The 22,898-nt window shown below is 47.1% G+C and overlaps 1 protein-coding gene across 1 annotated transcript in view; it reads left to right on the plus strand.

Moving 5' to 3' along the window:
• The window catches only part of LOC144723968 (neurobeachin-like), a 518,054-nt gene that overhangs the window by 490,976 nt on the left and 4,180 nt on the right, over window positions 1–22,898 (plus strand). Inside the window, exons 45-55 of the mRNA XM_078602770.1 lie at window positions 1,106–1,246; window positions 2,671–2,790; window positions 5,262–5,414; window positions 7,475–7,642; window positions 9,769–9,831; window positions 11,377–11,466; window positions 12,305–12,497; window positions 15,335–15,406; window positions 16,830–16,985; window positions 17,793–17,963; window positions 21,194–21,295. Coding sequence (XP_078458896.1) covers window positions 1,106–1,246; window positions 2,671–2,790; window positions 5,262–5,414; window positions 7,475–7,642; window positions 9,769–9,831; window positions 11,377–11,466; window positions 12,305–12,497; window positions 15,335–15,406; window positions 16,830–16,985; window positions 17,793–17,963; window positions 21,194–21,295 — 1,429 coding nt within the window. The remainder of the gene's footprint in view (window positions 1–1,105; window positions 1,247–2,670; window positions 2,791–5,261; window positions 5,415–7,474; window positions 7,643–9,768; window positions 9,832–11,376; window positions 11,467–12,304; window positions 12,498–15,334; window positions 15,407–16,829; window positions 16,986–17,792; window positions 17,964–21,193; window positions 21,296–22,898) is intronic.

A 22,898-nucleotide genomic window follows, 5' to 3' on the forward strand; every position in this document is an offset into this window, starting at 1 on the left:
AATCAATTAATGTGCGGACTACTATAATGTAATGCTTCATGGGACATTTTGTTTGCCAGTATCAAAGTATAAAAAAATAAAAATTGGCCATAAAGAAGGCTGTTTCTGGTGTAGGCCAATCAGTTTCAAAAACAATGCATACACTATCAGAGCATGTTTGTTTGCATGTTCACCAGAAGTATGTGTGGATAATGCAGATTTTATTCCTTACTAAAGGGATCTATTTGGTGTTTTAGTGCCAGGAAGGGTGAAAGCATTTTTTATAATGTGATGCTTTGCACTTTCACTTCACAGAGGCAGGTTCCCGCTGTGCTCGACGTACTGAGTACAGGTCCTGAGGACTCCTCTGAGCTATCTCCATCCATGCTGGCAGCGTGTAGCCTCCGGCCGCCCCCACAATGCGTGCCCAGAGGATTCATGGACGGCTCGCAGTGGGGGAGGTTGCAAATTAAAAATCTCGATCACAAGTCAACTCAGCCCACCGTTCTTCTGAGTTCATTAACATTAGCACCACTCTTGTGGGAAGTCGAGAGTTGTTTTTATCGAAACGTGCTTCCACCATGGGTATGTCAAATAAGACATGCTCTTCTAGGGTCACAAGTGGAGAAGTGCACCACCCAAATGTTTGTTCGAGCTTGGAGACACCCCTTTTCTTTGACTTGATATGACGACAGGCGGCATCATTTTATGAGTGATCGTGGCAAACGCTGAACACGCGGTATCTTCAGTGAGGTGAAGCCATGCTTGTGGACGGTCACTTACTTATTTTATTCTATCTTATGAGGCCCAGCTTGCCCCCCTTGTGATCTCACGGTGAAGGCACCAGTGCTCCAATCCGCCCGTTGCTGCTCTCCAGAGGTGTGGACTCGAGTCATGTGACTTGGACTCGAGTCAGACTCGAGTCATGAATTTGATGACTTGCGACTCGACTTGGACTTGCATAACAATGACTTTGTCCCACCTATGAGATGTGGACTCGAGTCATGTGACTTGGACTCGAGTCAGACTCGAGTCATGAATTTGATGACTTGCGACTCGACTTGGACTTGCATAACAATGACTTTGTCCCACCTCTGCTGCTCTCTCTCTCTCTCTCCGGTTGCAGCCGGTGGGAGCCCTGAACCCCAAGCGTGCCGCTTTTTTCGTGGAGCGCTACGAGAGCTGGGAGGACGAGCAGGTGCCGCCCTTCCACTACGGCTCGCACTACTCCACGGCCGGCTTCACGCTCACCTGGCTGCTAAGGATCGTACGTTCTCTCCGCGTGCGCCTCCCCCCTTTCACGAAGCGTCCCCGCCGCTCTCTCACGCCCCCCCCTTGAGCGTTTGTCGCCGGCCAGCCTGTTCGCCATACGCAACGGTGACGCGTGTGCAGGCATCGGGGGAATCCTCTGTGTCTGTCTCTCCCCGGCTGCCTGTGTCTACGTCTCCCTGCATGTTTCTCTCCGTGTCTCTCTAAGTTTCTGACCACGTATGTCTGTCTCTCGCTTATCTTTGCCTTGGTGTCTTGTTTCTCTCTGTGGATCTTCTCTGCCCGTCTGTGTGTCATTCTCTCTCCATGTCTTCCATTGTGTCTGTCTCGTATCCCTCTTCCCCTTTTTGTATTAGCCCCCCCACCCCCCTCCAGTGCTGAACTAACCCTGACTAGGCAGTGCAATATGTTGTTAAGTAAGAGTGCAGAGCTAGCATCTCTGATGTTTGTGGTTTGAATCCAGCCGCACCTCCGATTATCACGGTTGGCTACATACGGTGTTCAACATACATACAGCTGCCCGTGATTAAACCGCCTTCTCAAGTTTAGTGAGTTGATGATCTCAGGATGCTCACCAAATGACTGCGCAAAAAAGCATCGCGTAAAATTTAGTTGCGCACTTAATGTGGACAAAATCCATCTCTGATAATTAAAAACGTGGGTTTGATGAACAGTACTCTTGGTGGCAGAGGAGGTGTCAAAGTGCTGCCTGCTACTCTGAGAATCAGGGGTCATTGTAATGCATCTCTGGAGGTAGCTCTGTGGTATTTGCTTCCGCTGCCCGAACGGAATGATTCGTCTTGTGACGCGATGGCGATAGCACAGACGGCAAAACAATGGGGAATGAGATCAATAAATAACGACCACGTTTTGCATGCAATGTATGGTATTGAACAAATGTTTAACTTATTATTTGGGTCTTTCGGTAAAGTCACGTAGATACGTTCAAAGAAAATAACAAAAAGTAGTCGATCGCAACACAAGCGTTCGTCATCAGGGACATGACGACCGCTTGTGTTGCGATGGAAGCGTCGTAGTTTTTACTTATTTATTTTTTATTTTCTTTGAACCTATCTACCTGGCTTTACCGAAAGGCCCAAAGAATATGAATTCCTGCAGTCATGAAAGCGTTAACTGATTGTACTTGATCCAGTCCAGTTGAAGTTTAAGTTTATTTGTTTAACCAGGGTGAGAACTCAAGCGACCAGGATAGGAGTCTCATTGCAAAGAGTGACTTGGATTACCAAAAGTGACACACGCAAAAAAAGTGATACAATTGTACCAATCTTTGGCCCATCTTAATAGCAGTAGCAACAACATCAACAACGAAGTGAGCAAACTGCAGTAGCAGCTGTGGGGATGTTGACCTGGTGCCAGTGCTCATGGCGCAGTGCTCAGCCTCCGCTGTGACCTGTCCTACAGGAGCCCTTCACCACCTTCTTTCTCAACATGCAAGGAGGAAAGTTCGACCACTCCGACCGCACGTTCTCCTCCATCATCCGTGCCTGGCAGAACTGCCAGAGAGACACCTCCGACGTCAAGGTACGAGCCGACTGCACGAGCGAAAGAATTTCGTCGTTCAGAGCAAGGCAATGGGCCTGGTGAGATGCGTGTGACGGAACTTGCAATGTAGGCGGTGCAACTGCACTGCGGTCCATGGGCCTTCCGGGGCCTAGGTGCCAGGCCTCAGATGGGGGATACATTTCGCAGGTGTCTCTCATTTCCTTCCTTGCACCAGGGCCCATGCCAACCACGCTACGTCACTGATGGGAGACCTTTACGTAATAACAGCTCATGATTAAACCTTATTGCACCTCCGATTAGCACTGTTGGGTACGTACATTGCGAAAGACGTTCAACATGCATACATAAAGACCAAATGGAAGGTTGTTGTTATACAACGCTGAATTTTTCAAGGAAGGTTTTTGGTTTGTAACTGCCTCAACGTAGAAACGCTCCGTTGCGATTTTGAATACACTCTGAGGCTTGGAAGTCACGGGTGTAAAATGAATATGATCATACACACCAGTATGATCGTGAAATATAGTTCAAATGGCCAAACAATACACTTTGTGTAGAAATATTTGTAAATAAGTGTTGTGTTATTTGTTTACGCATGTTAAAGATCTCATGACGTTTTTTTTTTACAAGTAGGTTATTGTGTTCTTCAATGTGTATAGTTATCCACAACTACACACAGAGAGGCGTTGTGCTGTGAGGAAGGGCGGTTGCCCGGAAAGCCAACTATTATTATTTTTTAATCTAGAATGAAAACCCATTTTTATAACTGCTTTTTGTGTTGAGTTTACTGTCCTTCCACTGCACCTCCGATCAGAATGGTTGGCTACGTACGACGCAAAAGAAGTTCAACATACATACATCTACTTTTTAAAGGCACAATGTTATTGACAAATAGGTTGGCTTTCCTCGTTACATTGTTGTGAAATGTATGGTGCAGAGAGCATTTTAAAAACGTATCCTCTAACAGTGGTGCAGCAGCAGCAACAATATCTGCTGAGTGTAGATTCCCCACTAGAGGGTAGTAAAGAACATCTTCACCAAACTATATAGCATGGGTGAGGCTTAATCGAATCGTGAGGCTGAATAAAATCATCTTCACGGTGTTCTGATAAGAAGACGATTGCTTGTGTTGCGATCAAAACGTCGTGATATTTTTTATTAGTTTTCTATCTACGTGGCTTTACCGAAAGACCCATAGAATATTTCTTGTAAGAAGTTACTGAAAATTGTTAATAAATAATAGTCCTCTCTCAATCCACTTCTGGATGAATGTCTCACCAAGCTAAGTGGGTTTTCTGACTATGTCAGAGCATCAAGCAGGCGAGATGTTAACTCCCTCACCTGGTATGCAGGAGCTCGTGGGTTCGATCACGACCCTGCCGCCTGCTGTATATTTGAAGTTTGCGTGGTCTATCTCCTCGTGGTCGTGTGGATTTTTCTCCGGGTCTTCCGGTTTTTCCCTCCACATTTAGAATCGACGTGCATTTAGAGTATTTAGTTGCTATAAATGTCCACGCGATAAGCCACTAAGTTGAGCTATCATGTGTGGCAAGGTCGCTTCTTAAAAAGAGATAAATAGCTCAGTGGGCCTTGCCTGGTAAAATATATATATATATATTTTGTAATAGTTGTAATATGTCACGTAGCTCAGTGCGGTTTGGGATAGAGGGCGTGGGGCAGAACTGGTTTATACAAGTCACTCGCCAGTTGCCACTGATGTAGGCCGTAGCCAAGAATCTAAACTCGGGATACCAGGTTCACACCCCACTCTCACCCTCGCAGATTGTCGAGATCCTGCGTTCAGTTCAACAACAGAGCTACTCTCTGTAAACAACTCATTGTGTTTCTTGTGGTGGATTCTGGGTATTACGTGAACATATCAGCACATTGTCTGTGTCACTGCATAAACGTTAAATAGCATTTTAATCCATCAGCCTATGGGCCTTATAACATTACTACTTTGTGCAAAGTTGTTCAATAAAGCCTTTACACCAATGATGTGCAATGCACCATTTACGCACATGCGTTGTTACAATTTTACTGCATGTGATCTAGAACTTATACAGGGTAGAGACGTACTTTTCATTGTTAATACACGTATATGCACTGGGCAGGTCATGTCACTAGATGGCTGGCAGTAGAAAATAATGATGGAGCGACAGCCAAATGAGGAAAAACCGCCTGCCAGGAGGCCACCCATCACGAAAACGGAGCGATGAAATCAACTCGTGTATGGGTGATAGGTGGATTGTTGCATTGCAGGACCATCAGAGATGGCTACAGCCTGGGGAGGATTTCATCCAGCAGTGGATCGAACATGGCTAATGATTTTGCCGCGTGTGAAAATAGGTGAACGTAAAGACCGTGGTCCAAGTTCCCTGCTGCTGCTGCGTGCGTGTGTGGGCCGTGTCCCAGGTGCTCGCCAACAGACACTTGCCCCAACAGTCTGTTAAATGCGACATGGGGGGGGACCTTTGTGTTTCGTGTCCCAGGAGCTGATCCCCGAGTTCTACTACCTGCCCGAGATGTTTGTGAACAGCAATGGCTACACCCTGGGCGTGCTGTCGGACGGCACGCCGGTGTGCGACGTGCTGCTCCCACCCTGGGCCAAGACGCCAGAGGACTTCGTCCGCATCAACCGCATGGTGGGTGCCCTTGACCTCCGGGCCTTCGCGGCCTTCTGTCTTCCATTAGTCCTCCCCCTTAACTTCCTTCCTTTCCTCTCCTCTGATGGACACGCTTGGCTACGTACGGTGCGAAAGAAGTTCAACATAATACCTATTTTCTGTTACCCATTCGCTTCGTCTTCCCTCCCCCGCCCTCCTCTCCTTCTTGTCCTCCCCCCTATCCTTTCGTGATCCCTCTATCCCCTGTCACTCCTTCCTCAATCATTGTACACCCCTGCTATCTAAATCATTCTGTTATTCTGTCACCGTCCTGTAAGTTACATCAAGCGGCTTGAGTGAAGGTGCTCTACGGATCTAGATTTGATTAGGTGAACTAAAGTATGTTTTTATTTACCAGGTAAAGCCCACTGAGCTATATCGCTCTCTTTCAGAGGTGACCTGGACACGCATGGTAGCTCATCGGAGTGGCGTATTTCATCATCATCATCACGTGTGGCAATTCATAGCAGCCAAATAAACCAAATGCACGTTTCTAAATGCGGAGGGCAAAACCGGAGGCCCCCGGAGAGAAATCCACGCGACCACGGGGGAGAGCGGGGCACCGTTCGTGTTGGGGTCGTACCCACGAGGGAGATAACATCTCGCCAATGGGGCACCAAATCCTCGGTGTAAAAGTAACATTTATTTCAAATCGGCAACGAGGGCGGCTCTCATCTCCGTGTGCGGCCTCGAGTCGTTTGTCGAAGTGTTATGTTCCTGTGGCAGGGGTCAGTGTAGAGCAGTGGTTCTTCACATTTACTGCAGCCTTGCACCCCTTGAGTTCGCAATCGTGAAAAATGTGTAATGTTAATAACTACGTAGGTTTGATGACACGTAATTAACTTGCGTGCACGTGCTTCATTCGTGTTTCGATGATTTACCTTCCGAAAAAATCTGGCCATGTCTCGCACCCTCAAAAAGGGAATATCGCACCCCTAGCAGTCATCCTAAACACCATTGGTGTACAGGATGACTGCTGTTGAATTTCCACAAATAAATAATTTTCTTGACCCCAAAGACGTTGTGGGAAGAGTTGTCCTCAGAACAAAGTTTGAACGAGCAACCTTGACAATGTAAAATAAGCACTTTGACCACCGGCCACCAAGCATGATGTGCATAACCGACTCGTTAATTGAGAATGACCATAGTCGTGTTTAAACATCTTATTAATAAGAACTACAGCATGGGGTCTAACTTAATTTGCCTCGTAACTGACTAATTTTGTTTCAATAAAACAACAATCAAATTGAATAAACATGTTTAAGATACCAATGTAATTCATAATCCCTTGCCATCAGGCCTTCTATATCCAAATTCGCCATACGAGGGCATTAGTCACCATGTGGCACATCTCCTGATTGCTGGTTGACTCAGCCCTACATACCTTGATGGTCAATAAAAGACGTGCTGCTCGATGGAAGTCAACAGGACCTGCCCTATTGAGTAACTAGCTTCTCTCCATATTGTCTGACGGTCAAAAGTCGCCCTTGAATGGGAGCTTTATAGCTCGATGGGCTGTACTCGAGCCATAAACATCTGAATCAACGTCTCAAGAAATGTTGAATATCCGCCACATCCTCCGAGCTGCCATTGAGTTGAGTCCTGATTTATTGCTCATCTCGGTTGGCAGATACCTAGACTTGAAAGGTAAATGCATAGTAGATCAATGAAAACATTCTGCCTTGTCCATCGTTGATTTCATGTTGTGAGTCCCTTTCCTGTGTGTGAGTTCTCTGCGTCCATTTTATTGCCAGACTCAGTGGGCCTTACCAGAAAATGAGCTACTTCGTTGAGCTTTCATTTCTGAAGTAGCTCATTTTGTGGAAATTGATAGCAGTCAAATACTCTAAACGCATGATTCTAAATGTGGAGGGGAAAAACCGGAGGACCCAGAGAAAAATCTACGTGGCCACGGGGAGAACATGCAAACTCCAAATATACAGCAGGCGTCGGGATCGAACCCATGACTTCCCGTATACCAGGTGAGGTAGTTAACATCTCACCACCTTGACCCCGCGTGGCCATGCTTTTGCCCACAGGCGCTAGAGAGCGAGTTCGTGTCGTGCCAGCTGCACCAGTGGATCGACCTGGTGTTCGGCTACAAGCAGCGCGGGCCCGAGGCCGTGCGAGCCCTCAACGTCTTCTACTACCTGACGTACGAGGGCGCCGTGAGCCTCGACGCCATCACCGACTCGCTAAACCGCGAGGTACCGCCACAACACGTGCACACACGAGTACGCCGGGCATTGTCTCGCAGCCGTTGGTGCCCGAGGGGGATATTCTTGTAACCCGAGCTCAGTCCAGGGATGTCCAGACCTGGCAATGGTCACGGGGGGGGCGGGGAGGGGGCCAGATTCGTGTGGCTGTTTTTGCCGTAATTCTGCTACTTTTTGGCAGACTGGAGACCGTTTTCATGCAACGTTGGAAACATTCCACATTTTACGAATGGCGAATGTAAAAATGTGGCCACCATATCCGGCTGAGATGAACCCAACTCTTTAATGTAAAGCAATTCCTTGCTGTATGGCCTCTGCGGGTGAGCTTAATTAAAGCATGATTAGCTTAGATTGAAATTATTCAACACTCACACAGGTACAAGGCTGATGTAGCTGCACCAGTGTCCTATATGTACCTTGATTAGAACAGCAAAGAAATATAATGTAGGGCTAAAAACTCACAATTGCCTTCTAACAGAAAAAATGTACCGTTTAATGGGCTAATATTTCAGGCATTAGCACTTCTGCAGATTATAAGAAGTCATTGCCAAAAATGTTGGTCTGTGATATGTTTTCGTTTGTGGTCGGGCAACATTAATCATGAATGTGGTGGGCTTCTCTTTGATTAGTTCTTGTATTCAAACATTAGTCTCAAGGGAAGTAAGGCATTCCAAACCTCTGTCATCCAAGTATCCCCTTCTTCACTGCCGGCTGGACTTTGAATATTTGCTCCCCATACACGTGGGATCAAGGACCAAATGCAATCACCTTAATGAAAGCTAATGGGAAGAGGTGATACGGTTCAGTTGGTGAGGGACAGCATGCACTGACACTGCATTCTGTTCAATATATACCAAAAAAAAATACTATTTGCTCACGAATAATCTTTATTTAACATTTTGGCCAAGAGGAAATGCCAGCTGACTGTAGGAGCCCCTAATTGTCCGGTCAAGTACAACAGGGAAGAGACTGTTCAGGAATCTTTAATGAATATTTAATTTCCACATTCATTTTGACAGAGGGTAACTGGGGACAAGATTTTTAAAAAATGTTTAGCTGTGACAGGTGCCTCCGAATTCTTTCACAGAATTCTGCGGTTGGTGGGGAGAATCTGTGAGTAGAGCACAGCACATGCCGAGGCTTTCTGCCTTTCAGAGCTGACCCGAGCTGATTAAACCAATCAGGCTTCCCCCATGGTACAGGTTAGCAGCAGGCAGGTGCAGCTGTGGGCAAGCCCAGAATCTCAAACTTCGCGTATGATGGACAGAGCAAAGGAATTGCGGTCACGGCTAAACCGCGCTCCCTTCCAGCTGCTAATCACGTGTGCGGTCATGCGCAGTGGTGGCGCGATGTTAAACAGAGATCTCAAAAGAGGGAGCTTCACAGAGTGTGCCTTACTGTGCGGATTAAAGTTAGACGCCGCAATGGATGAACGACGGGGGGGTGGGGGGGGGAAATAAAGGGTAAAATAAATAAACAAGGAGTGGCGTTGTACGGGCAGGTAGTGGCGGGGAAGTGAACGCTGAGCGTGCAGACACGCAGACAGTTTCCCGAAATGAAGTGACCGCATTTTGTGTTGTTCGTGACCACATAGCCCGTAGTGAAGGCATAGCGGTTTGGTGTGACTTCACCAAAAGGAATTTGGTCAACTAAATAGCCTGAATTTACGATGGGATACACGTGTGTTTAAAAAACACCTGAGATAGAGACCTCGGCGTACTGGCTGTTGTCAAAGGGCTGCCAACTGTCATTAGAGTGTTTCAATGTTTGCATTAAAGACCATAATTTTGCATCTTTGCAAAACAGGCAAAACACATTTCCTCGGTTACTTGACACCTAATTGTTTCAATTGAACCAAATTTTCATCTCTTGTTTTGCCCCAAAACATCTGCCGAAAAAGCACAATTGTCAACGTCCCTGTAAATGTAATCAACTCCGTTAATAATTAATGGTATCATTAATTAAAAAAACTGAAGTAGTGCACCCACTAATTACCCTGTAGACAAGTGTTTAAAATTGGCTAGCGGCAGAGGCGCTGTAATATGTGGAACAGGTTGCGGACAGGTCTTGTGCGCGCGTTTGTGTTTAATGTCACCACTGTTTCTTCTCTCCCCAAGATCCCCGACGCGTATTTTGTTAGAGATTCTTACACGTTCCTCCCCACTGCTGAGTTTTGTGAGGTACACACCCTGTGAGGTGCACACTCTGCCTGTGCCAGTGTGGCCTAGTCGACTGCAGGAGAAGCCCAGCTATGATCCACCTAACACGGCTACTGGATTCTTAGTGGTTGCACTCCATCCGCAGTGGGCGTAATCGGAAACCAAGGACTTTGCAAGTGCTCCCATGCCAGTGGCATTAATACGCTCTCTCTCTTTGTGTATGTATATATAAAGTTATATTTTAGTGCCCAAGAGAAATTATTAAAGTTAAACGAGAAACTATTTTATGTTTTACCAGGTAAGGCCCCACTGAGCTATATAGCTCGTTTTCAGAAGCGACCTGGCCACAAATGATAGCTCAACGAAGTGGCTTATCACGTGGAAATTTATAGCAGCCAAATACTCTAAACGCATGATTCTAAATGTGGAGGGAAAGACCGGAGGACCCGCAGAAAATTGACGCGGTAACGGGGAGAGAGACATGCAAACTCCAAATATACAGCAGGCGTCAGGGTCGGCATCGAACCCACGGCCTCCTGTATACCAGGCGAGGTAGTTAACATCTCACCACCTTGGCGCCCTTAAATTAGTCTTTGTTTATATTGGAACACACTGATATCCCATCTTATCTATGCTTTACATGTATCAAAGAGATTAAGCCCACTTGATGCTCGTTGGAACAGAGAGACACTGACCTCTTTCCCACAAATTAATTACCATTTGTGGAAATCAGTGTTTTCTCTTAATGAACACTGCACAAGTAATTGTTTTCTTATTATATTCTTTATAACTGTGGAGCTTAGTACATTCTCTTAGGTGAGATCCATTTCATGAACGATTATTAAAATGTTTAAAAATGTTTATCCAGAGGGACTTGATTGAGTCCTGGACACTGTGACTGGAACCTGCTGCGCAATAACTCGATTGGTTGACCGTTTCACTCTATTTATCGAAAACACAGCAATGAGGTTCAGAAGACGTGATGCTGCCAGACTTCGTGTCACTTTCTTAGTAACAGTGACAATTCCCGTCTTGGTTGAGCTTTGTGAGCTGCCTAGTGCCCATAAAATAGACATGTTTTTAGTGAATGACACTCCCAATAATTCATTCGAAAAATTAATAAATGTACACAAAAAATCACTTGAAAGCAAATTTCATGAGTTTCCGAATGCGCCCGCCGTGGTATTAACCTGCTAACCCTCATGATGCTGGTGTGTGGAGTCTGGACTTGGGCATGCGTGTCTCCTTCCTGCGTGCTACCCTGGGGGTGGCTGGTTTTTGCACGTGGCCTTAATAACGCACTGCTCATCTCTCCCATCTCTGCCAGTAACACGCGGGTCCGATACACACAACGACGCGACCCGCCAAATAACAATAACCTGTGCGCCGTATTTTTATACTTTCAAGCGTGTACATTCGACAGCATTCTTACGCAGTCTTGCATATGGCGATGCTGTAAATTGATAACAAACTTGCTCTCAACCACAAGCAATAGCTGGTGGGCAATTTCTGAGCGGTGGTGAGCAACGCGGAGTGATTCACATCGTTTTCTCTGCTCCCTTTTAGGCCATAGAGTCTCAGATCCGGAACTTTGGGCAGACGCCATCGCAGCTGCTCATCGAGCCTCATTCGCCTCGCAGCTCTGCCATGCATCTGGTGGGAACATCCCCGAGTGTCCCCTCTCCAACACACATACGCAAGCACCGCCAGCCACTTACATCCGCACATGCATGCTGTTCGGTCGTGCACAGTCAAGGAGAAGCCGGGTGCATCTACGTACAACCATGGGCATCCACCCGTGGGCATCCACCCGTAACCATATGTACTTGATCTAGCCCTTTGGAAGCTGAGTTGGTGGATCACACAGAGAGCATCGTGTGTTGTGAAATTCCCATCCTCCTTGGACTTTAAAGAAGATAGGTTATGGCAGTGCATTGATTTGGTTGCTGTTACCGATTGTTAAATGTTGTTTTCTGGATGCTCCCAGTTGCTTTATTCTATACGTTTGTAAAAAAAAACTTTTTTGCGCAATTGGCCAAACATCCGAATGTATGGCCGTTATTAAACTGGGTCTTGAAATTCAGTGGGGTTTTTACCTGGATATATAAAGGTTAAATTGTAACACAATTAAATAGGATTTTACATGTAAAAAAAATATTCTGGTTATTGTCGCGATAATGATATAAATGGTCTCATTTATGACACGTTCCAGCTTTATGTTTAATCACGTTAAATGTGCCCTTATCAGGTTACTTCTTCTTTGCTGTAATATCGATACTGTGTAATTCACCATATCAATTGCACCTTTTCCACCGTTCCTTCTCATTCCTGAGAATCTAGTTTAAAAAAAAAATCTGACCTCATCACTTTTGTTCTCAACTGGCTCCGTTGTCTCGTTGTGCGACCACAAACTAATGCCCGTGCGCCTTCTTTGTCTCTCCCGCTGTCTTTTCCTTTTTTTTACCTTTTTGCCTTTTATTTTTTGATTTGAAAGTGTTTCCTCCCGCAGAGCCCGCTGATGTTTAAGGACCAGATGCAGCAGGACGTCATCATGGTGCTCAAATTCCCCTCCAACTCGCCCGTCACTCACGTCGCCGCCAACACGCTCTCGCACCTCGCGCTGCCCGCCGTCGTCACGGTCACCTGCAGCCGGGTCTTCGCCATCAACCGCTGGCACAACACGCTCGGTAAAGGCCTGGCAGGAGGGGCGTGAAACGCAGCAGGGAAGAGATGGCGGGTGCGTAGGTTGGTGGGGAGTGGTGCGGCGGAAAGACAGCCGCTGGAAGGGGGCAGCGTCGTGGCCGAGGACCAGCGGCATCTTCCGCTTGACGCGTGTGTACGTACGCGTACGTCATCGCAACGGTACTGAAAAGGAATTTAAGCTTAAATAACTTTACAGGTACCGAGCCTCCCACAAGGCTGTGGGGGAGGGCATGTGGCACAGTTCCGTGCCAGCTATCATAGAGTGCGGTCGTGTCGCTACGGTTCTCTGCAGTGAGTACAGTGTCTTTACAAACAATGACGCTACGCCCCTCTAAATAAAATAAATGCTGAACCGCTTGCGTGTTCCGAGATTCGACGGTGAATGGGACACCCACCACCCTGCAACCTGCATATGTCTCCGAGCGGAGAAAGGGTTAATACTGCAGGAGCCTCGTTAACCATCAACGCTGCACAGTCCGCTTCACGGGAAATGTTCGAGATCCCGTGAGGAGGCCGTGTGTGCCGTCGTCACGCTCCCAATCTGCCGTGTTGTGGAGAATTGCCCAAAAATTATTCAATTTGGGAAAACACAATAATAATCGCCCCCCCCCCACAGTGAAATTACTGCAGACGAGTGAAACGTAGCGCCTTCGAGATAGCCTTGCGCCGTGAGGATACCGAGCGTGCGGATGATTTGAAGGTTTGGTTTTACGGAAAGTGAAGGAAATGGAACGAAGAGGCAGCATTGCAAAGATTGGGGCAGCCAGGGGATAGTGAAAGAAAGAGAAAGTAAGAGTGGCTGGTTTGTTGTTGTTTGAAGTCAAATTGTCTCTCCGCTCCAGGGAGCATGGGACAGTGCTCATTTCCATTGGCAGCATTAAGCCAGCAGTGGATATTTCACATTGCAGTGGCAAGGTCTCATATCTCGATGTGACAATGGCTGTTGATTTCCCACGAAATTGGACTCACTGACCCTAGAAGGATGATGGGGCCAAACCATACATGAACAAGATTTGAAATTGCATCCTTCTGCTGGTGAGTTTGAGTGAAATGCAGCTGTGCCAACTGGCTGGATTTGGACAATCTTTTTAACGTAAATTTTTTTCCCCTTGCCATGTTATCTCTACTCCATATGACAGTCTTACCTGAGCGTTACAAATTAACCGTGAGTGTTCTACGGTGAGTCTGGCCCCTTCCATACTAATGTAATATTTAAACTACTGAAATAAGCAGCGTTGTCTGATGCAGTTGCATAAATGACACTCTCTATAAAAACTCAATAATATTATTACGACTGGATCAGGGCTGCCAATAAAGATGAGTAGTGCAGTATTCTCCTTAAAGCGAGGAGACAATTGCATTTTTAACACAAATTATAATTTTTGTTGTTGCTTAATAGTGATTAATAAGTATTTATTTGGTTATAATTTAGGTAAAGCACGTGGGATTCAGCATCGTATGTACGTACTCCATGCTGAGCTTCCTTCGCACCGTACGTCGCCAGCCGTGCTAATCCGGAGGTGTGGAACCATTGGGTAGAGAGGCACTTAGTGAGTGGAGATCGATGGTGAGCCTGAAATGTGAGACACACGTGGGCAGATGCGGTGCCGGGCATAGGACGAGGGGCGCGCGGCGCAACACGGAGAAGGAGGGCAGCTGTCTTAACGGTGGTGAGCAAGCAGCAGAGAGGAAGACATTTTGGAACAGAAGTAGACATTTGAATTGGGGGAAACTACACGGTGGGGGTGGTGGAGGGGGGGGGGAGAAAAGGACACGGAGATTTCTGGGAGATGCAGAAGGCAGGGGAAGAGTCGAATGAGTGACAGGCAGAGAGGCATTAGTTCAAACTGTAGGGTAGATGTTTTCAGACTTTTAAAACCCAAGAGATCTATTCATGCAGTCAAAATACTCATGACCGCAGCGGCCTTGACTTGTGGGGTGACGTCTGAGCACAAGTAATTCTGACAATTGATGGGCTTCAATGTTGTTCGTAAAATTAACGAGTTTTTATTTTACCAGGTAAGGCCCACTAAGCTCTTTTTCAGAAGCGACCTGGCCACACATGATAACTCAGCAAAGTGGCTTATCACTTGGAAATTGATATCAGCCAAATTAAAGCGCATGTTTCTAAATGTGGAGGGGAAAACCGGAGGACCCAGAGAAATATCCACACAACCACAGGGAGAGAGACACGCAAACTCCAAATATACAGCAGGCGTCAGGGTCGGGATCGAACCCACGACCTCCTGCATACCAGGCAAGGTAGTTCACATCTCGTCACGAGGGGCGCCCTGTTATTTTTTGGTGAATCTTGAACCCCTCCACCCCCGCTCCTTGGTGACAATGGGACCCCCCCCCCCCCCCAGGGGGGCGGTGGGTCCACAGGTCACAACCTACATTGTGAGAAATGCTGCTGTAAGTAAGAGGAGAATGCTAAATGTGGGTTATTGTCAATGTTGTATGTATGTATGTGAAACTTGTTTTCACCGTACGTAGCCAACCGTGCTAATCAGAGGGTTCGGGGGAAGCACAACAAACTAAACCCAAAAAGCATTTCTCAAGAAATTAGTTTTCAATCTTGATTTAAAAGTACATAGTTCCAATGGCCTCCTTAATATCGGAAGGAAGAGCATTCCAGACGGCTGCAGAGGCGCATCCGAAAGCGCGCGATGCGATGACCTCCAAACGAACACAGGCAAGCGAAGTGTGAGCATGGTAACGACATTGAGCCTTCCAGCTGTTTATCGTCACCTGCCATGAAACCTGCTCTTACTTGCCGTGCTTGTCGTGTTGTAACTGACTCGTGCCCTTTGATTGTCAGGTCTGCGCGGAGCCCCAGGCTACTCCATCGAGCAGTCCCACCATCTCCCCATAGAAATGGACCCTTTGATCGGTTTGTACCCGGATTCTTTTAAATTATGGGTTCACAAAACTAGCTCAAACTGCCTGTACCTTGTCAAAGTGTTTTATATCGGACATTTCCTGCTTTCACACGCCTCGTGATTGATAGGACTTGGGGTTAAAGTAAATTCGTCTCCAATGCTTGGATTTTGCCTGTCTTAATGATGCTTTTAAGATTCAAATGTCGACATACCCAGGAATACTAACGTCATCACCTCAGTGCCAATTAGTGCTCAGAGGCGATTTGACCACAGCTTAACCGTTTTAGCTCGGCACAGAGATCCAGCTATTGACTAGGCTTTCCAGTAAGCATGCAACATTGAATCAATCAATTGATTATATCGATTCTCATGCTCACCGTAAATAGAAATACATACATGCAACACGGCATTATTTACGATTTGTGCAAATAATATGATTGCGTTACATTTAGGCTCATAGAGTGAAGAAAGCTGCATAACGCAGACAGGTGAGAAGCAATACAAACGAGGTGGTAAAAGAGAAAAAAAGTATTTATTTAATTAAATCTTGTCACCATAATGTGAAAATTTAATAAATTGTCAAAATCATTACAGCGGATGAATCATTACAGTTGCAATGATGGTCAGAGCTGCACTCAAGCAATGATCTCTCCGTGTAGAAGGAAATTTAGTCAGCAGTTGTGGATCGCCTGGTACCTGCTGCATGAACGTGGCATTTACATCACTTGCTCAAGATTGACAAAACAGAGATCAGCACTGGCCGATGCTCGTTTGTGCAGGGGAGAGCATTGACTTCTCTGAGCTGTCAACATGGAGCTCCATCATCACCATCATCATCCATGGTCAATCTACTGCTAGATGAAGGCCTACCCAAGCAATCCATCATGATTATGCGATACAAAGGTCCACCTAGCTCCTGCATTTACCACCGACACTGCAACACAAAGTGACTTGGGTGACGCAGGGCCAGCTGGAGTTGATGTGTGGCTGTTGGCTTCCCATCAACGCAGTGGTGCCATTTGTGCCACTGTAGATCAACTGTTACCAACAACAAATTAGGATTTATCCGTTCTGGCAATAAATCAGGTGTTAAGATGTTCAAACGTCAAATAGATACCTATTGCGAGGCATCTAGTCTGCATTAATCACACACACTTGTGGCGAAGCATGTAAACAAAGATGCTCTGATAATAACATATGCTTCGTCTTTGACACTGATTGGCCTACACCAGAGACAGCCTCCTTTTGATGGCCTTGTGTCGCCAGCGGTGTTAGACCGGAGAACAACCCCAAAAGGCGAACGGTACAAAGGCAATGCGAGCTTCGAAAGTATTAAGAGCTCAACCCGAGCTGACAAAAAAAGTTCCCGTAGATATGAACTGTTGAGCGTAGATCGTCACCTGGTGTGTCCACGTCGTTCTTTTTTGTCTGCAGCGGCGAACACGGGCTTGCATCGGCGGCAGATCACTGACCTGGTGGACCAGAGCATCCAGATCAACGCCCACTGCTTCGTGGTGACGGCCGACAACCGCTACATCCTCGCCTGTGGCTTTTGGGACAAGAGCTTCCGGGTCTACTCCACGGACTCGGGTACTAGACCTGAGCTTTCCGGAATTAAGCTTGGCACGCGCACATGCACGCACGCACGCATGCGACGTAGCAGTTATCACGTATTTGTACGTATGTATGTTGAACTTCTTTCGCACTTTACATTGCCAACTGTGTTCATCGGAGGTATGGGGGAAGGAGAGAAAACGAAACACCAAAAGCAAGATTTTAAAGTGCACAGCTCCAGACTTCGACAGAAGCGCATCTGAAAGCACCCAATGCAGTGACCGTCTTTGTTTGATGGCTCACCAAAAACCACTGCTGTGAGGATGGGTTGTCGCCTTGTCGTGGTAGTGAAGCTTGTGTGCCTCCATGACCCAGAGAGAAAAGCCGGCAGAAGTCCTAGGTTCCCAGCAGTTCCAACCATGCCGGACAGGTCAAAGGGTAGAGGACAGACGAAATGGACAACCCCTGGTTGTTATGGAAACTGCAACAAGAAAACATTTTCAAAACCAACTAAAGACCATGGGCCTGTCTTGGGGTGAAGCAGAGAAAGCTGCAAAAAAACCGTCCGGCATGGCGTGGGCTTGTTGCGGCCTTATGTTCCACAGGGAGCGAAGAAGAGTAAGTAAGTCAGTGAGAATGACCGGAGTTCGCGTGATGGTTTATGCTGCTTGACGAGATCAGCTAAGGTATTGTGGTTCAGTTGTTGCAAACACCTTGTGTGTACGGTGCGAAAGAAGTTCAACACACATACGTGTCGATGCATGTTCTGCAGAGTATCAACGTTGACGAAGCAAGTAAGCAAAGCAGCGCGTCAGCATGTGAGCATGTGGCGTCTGCGTGCAGGCAAGCTGACGCAGGTGGTGTTCGGGCACTGGGACGTGGTGACGTGCCTGGCGCGCTCCGAGTCCTACATTGGCGGCGACTGCTACATCGTGTCGGGCTCGCGGGACGCCACGCTGCTGTTGTGGTACTGGAGCGGCCGCCACCACATCATCGGGGACAACCCCAATAACAGTACGTCGGGATGGGGGGGCAAGGGTGGCACCTTCTCGTTTGTCTGACTCCGGCGGTGGCCCATCATCAAAACAATATACCGTAGTTCTCTTTGACAGGCAACCTGTTTCGCTAAACAAGGGACAGTTGTGGAGGGGGCGGAGGGGGGTTGCAAATGTGTTGCTCGTATATGCAAATTACAAATTTAGGCCGTGTCATTTTGACAAAGCGACTTATTATAGTAATTGATGACTTAAAGCTTTCGTGACTGCAGGAATTCATATTCTTTGGGTCTTTCGGTAAAGTCACGTAGATAGAAAAATAATAAAAAAACACGACTTTTTCGATCGCATCACAAGCAATCATCTTCAGGTGAAAAAATACAGCAGGCGAACTGCTGAGGCAGGAGAAATATTATTATTATTATAACTTTACCGAAAGACCCAAAGAGTATAGTAATTAATGTCCCACTGCCGCTCGCCGCAGTTTTACAGCTATGTCGACAAAAGTGGTTTGAAAGGAAACCCTCAAAATGTTGTTACCATACGGGCAATGTTGTACTGCGTACGCAGGACATGCCTCTTCACTGCCGTCATCAAATTTCTTTCCCTGGAAGTTGTTCTTTAACGGCGGCAACACGTGTGAAGCGCTGGGAGGCCAGGCGTGGTGTGGGTTTACTCCAGATTTATCTGCATTAAGTTTTTTTTTTGTTACATGATGGATGATGTCGTTTCGCCAGTTGTCCGGCTATTTTACAAGGGAGGTCTGGGGTGCGTGCGTGCAGCAACAACTAAACAAAGACAAAAAGCATTAACATTGCAGAGAATGAGTACAGGGTCCTCAAGGAATATTGCACAAGGAGCAAACGAGGTATTTTACGATCATAAACTCCTTGTCAAGATTATTTTCCACAATTATACATTTTCCAGGTAACATACAAATTACATGATTTCAAACACCTGTGAAAAACGTAATACAGCAGTTAATCTCTGTAATTGTATAATTTATTCCAATTACGTACATTCGACGTGGCTTGGCCCCCTTGGGCGCCGCCGCCGGCGTCACGGCTTGGGTCAGCAAAGTTCAAGACGGTTGCTTGACACTGCCCCCTGCTGTAGCCGCCGTTTGTTCACAAAGTGGCGGTCACTGCTGCTGCTCAGTGGGCAGGTGCACGTGTGCGCAGACCCCTGGGCGCCGTGGTGGTGAGATGTTATATCCCTCGCCTGGCGTACAGGAGGTCGTGGGTTCTATCCCGACCCTGACAGTTGCATATTTGGAGTTTGCATGTCTCTCTCCCCGTTTGTTCCCTCCGCATTTAGAATCAACATCCGTTTAGAGTATTTGGCTGCTATAAATTTCCAGATGATTAAGCCACTTCGTTGAGCTATCATTCGTGGATTCTCGAAGCAGTCCTTATAGAGTTTTGAAGGTCATTCCTTCGTCTGCGTGAGTTATTTCTCCAGATAAGTCCGGTTCCTCCCACAGGGCAAACACTCAAAAGTAGAATTGGTCAAACACCACGGGACCCTCCAAAACAATGAGTCTTGAGGGTAAATGAAGAACATTAGAGTCGTGTCACGCATCGCTCGGCATGACGTTTGGCACGACGTCCGACGTTTCGCTCCACGTGCTGGGAGCTTCTTCAGGAACTGGAGCAAGACAGCGGTGCAGCACGTCGGAGGGCCGTGTAGCACAACCACGAAGCCCTACGGAGCGGAAGAGCGTTATTTTTCTCCTTTCTGCAAGAGCGTGTCACACTTGCTTACTAACGGTGCTTGAGAGAGTCGCCTGCATGCAACAGCAATGGGAAGGACTTGGCATTAATTCAGCAAAAGTAGACGGGAGTGCATGGTATTCTGGGTGTGGGCTTGGCAACCACGTGACATTGTCGAGGTGTGGCTGTGTCTGCTGCAGGGTGGCTGTCTGTGGTTTGACATCGCACATGCCTTGGCTACCCATGACCACATGATTTGAAGGCTTCAAAACAAGCAATTATTACATGCCAGCTCACGTACATACACGTAGGCCACAATGCAAAAATAAATAAATAAAATGTTTGGTTGTTTAAACTAAAAATGCACTGTTTATGTTCTTGAGTGGATTTTGAAACATTTATTTAATATTCACATAATTTATTTAAAATCGTGCATGTGCGGGGCCTAATGCTTAGGAGGAGATTGCACGGTGCTGGCGTTTATCATTTTACTGCCACTTTCTTACAGACAAAAAGGTGGTCAGCACAATTTATGGTAGCACCGCACTCAAATGAGACGCGTATGCCATCAGCGACGTTGTGGACAGTGGCCCTGTCCACTGCGTAGCTGGGAGATGGTCTGACCGATGCTGCTCCCTTTGTGCAGTGCCCGCCAATGCAGTATCTCAAAAAACCAGTGCGAGTCCCCAGATTGTCTCAGGAGGGTCCTGTTCCGAAAGTAGAGAGGGTTCTCGAATGCTGGAGTTCAAGGGTGTACCCAGATACAACTCGCACAGTGAGGGGATAAGACTCAAAGGTTCGTGGGCCACATCAGTGCAGAATATGGGTTCGTAATTCAGTTCACTGCCGTTTATAAATCGTTATGCAGTACTGTAAAGACCTCTGCTATTGCGAAAGCGTGATTTATAGCCTTCTTTAGGCCCTGCAGTAGAGCCAGATGACTCGGATTATGTAGGCCTTGGGTTTGCAGTGTATTAAAAAACGTGTTTGTGTGTGCATGTGCATACACAAAGCGTCGGAGTTAGCACACTGCTTTACTGTTTCTCGCAATCTGGATTTAATTTCCACCCATGTACAACATGTGTGTGAAGTAGCATCTGAATCTATTCTGCAGCAATATCAACCACTGAGTTGGTGTGATGCTGGCCTCACCACCCTCCTGTGTGCAATTCCAAATGAAGCAGGTGCTTCAACTGTGTGTACGTGCGTGTGAGAACGGGTAGTGTAGCGGTTAGCGCGCTGCGCTACGAAACCCAGCAAACCCGAGTTCGATTCCCGCTCACGCCAGTGACGATTATGTGAACCGGTCCTGGGCCTCCCCTGTGTCAACTCAGCCTCAAATGAGTACCTGGTGCGGTGTGTAAACATAGCCGCTGGTGAGACATAGAGGCGGTCGGGCGTAGTGCTGGCAGCCCCCCCCCCACCCTCGTATGCATGTACCGGCCTTCATAAGTGCCCTCTAACAGCACTTACACCTACAGTCTGTTAATGCTATTCGGTTGATCTTTGTCTTCGTGTGTGTGTGATGTCCCTGCAGGCGATTACCCCACTCCGCGAGCCATTCTCACGGGCCACGATTGCGAGGTGACATGCGTTGCCGTTTGTGCCGAACTCGGCCTGGTCATCAGCGGCGCTAAAGGTGCAGCACGCCTGCACAACGGGCCAAATCTCTTTCAAAGAGGACTCCGTGGCCAATGTGCCCCCGCATACCACCCACATCTTGCCGTCATTTACTTCCTTCCGCGAGAGCTCCCAGCTTAATTTTTGCGCTCAGGGTTTGCCCACCATCTGGCTCCTGGTCTTCTCATTGCTTGCCAAATCTCCAAGCATCGCTCCATTTCCGGTCTCCGTGACCTGCCGTCTTCTGTCGCCCACATGTGCCCATTCCACTGCAACCACCGAAACGCCATCGCTTGCGATGATTTCTTGCCGCACGTTTACACTCTGCTGGGTATGCGATTGCTCGGATCATTCACACGGAGCACTAATCGGGAGACCACGAATCCCTCTTCTCGTTGCTAAATTAATTGACAGCTCTGTGACGTGCGCACGCATTGCTCGGGCCAAACAAACTGGTCTGTGCGCACTAACATTAACCTGCGTAACCCGACCAAAGTGGTTTAATTTGCGTGTTCAGAACTGCTGATGCAATGCATCGTGACCTCCTTTTCACAAAAATACAGTTGTATGCACAGGGGCCGTCCATAAATGACGTCACGCACCTGGGGGGGGGGGGGTCAGACATTTGTGACGATGTGTGACGAGGGGGGGGGGTTTGAGAAATGTGACGTCACATCAAAATGCGAAACTTTAAATAAATATAGACAACACGTTCTCCTTAATTAAATATACTTTTTAATACATGTTCTCTCCGACAACATCAGAGTGCAGGGCCATATTAAATACGCACTACAATGACAATAGTTTAAAGCGATTTGAAGCATGTTTACTTTTTTGTGGGGGGGGGAGGCAGAGCTTTGTGACGTCATATTTGAGGGGGGGGTCTGACGAAGGGGGGGGGGGGGTCAAAAATCGTCCAAAATCGCGTGAGGTCATTTATGGACGGCCCCACATTACTGTTTAGTTACACAAAATCCTCACTTCAGACAGACACGGGATTCACCGTTTGTTGCTCGGCATAATGAGGTCAAGTCCTGCTGTTGCCTTTCAAAAACTCAGTCTGAGCGTGTTAAGTGTCAGTCCATGGGGATGTGGATGCCGCTGTGGTGTAGAGGCGAGCACACTGGACATACAATCCAGGGGTTGCCGGTTCCACCTCTCGGCGCGTCCTTCATTCCTCGCACCTCTGCCCACCCGGCAGTATACATAGGGCACAACACTCATCAAAAGAACACCCTTAGAAGCGCTCCTTAGAGCTCCTTCTAGTGGAGGCCTTTCACGAGCCGTGGTGTTAACAAGCAACTGCAGAGCCTGTACGTTTACCTTGTACACAGCGATAGAGTAGAGCCCCTCGTAACGACGGCCATTGGTTCCATGAAACCGGTTGTTAGTTGATTTGGTCGTTAAGCAAGTATCGGAAATATTCATTGGTTCTTTCGGTAAAGTCAAGTAGAAAGAAAATAAATTTAATAATAGAATACGACGTTTCTATTGCAACACAAGAAACCATCATCAGGTAAGAATGAATGAGAAAACAAACATAGTAAACTTAGAAATATAATGCAATACAACACAGAGAGTCGGCTAACACAACAGTCAACACCCTACTTGGTTTATTACGT

Source organism: Lampetra planeri, chromosome 19 (assembly GCF_965212315.1).
Source record: "Lampetra planeri chromosome 19, kcLamPlan1.2.h2, whole genome shotgun sequence".
Lineage (NCBI taxonomy): Eukaryota > Metazoa > Chordata > Hyperoartia > Petromyzontiformes > Petromyzontidae > Lampetra > Lampetra planeri.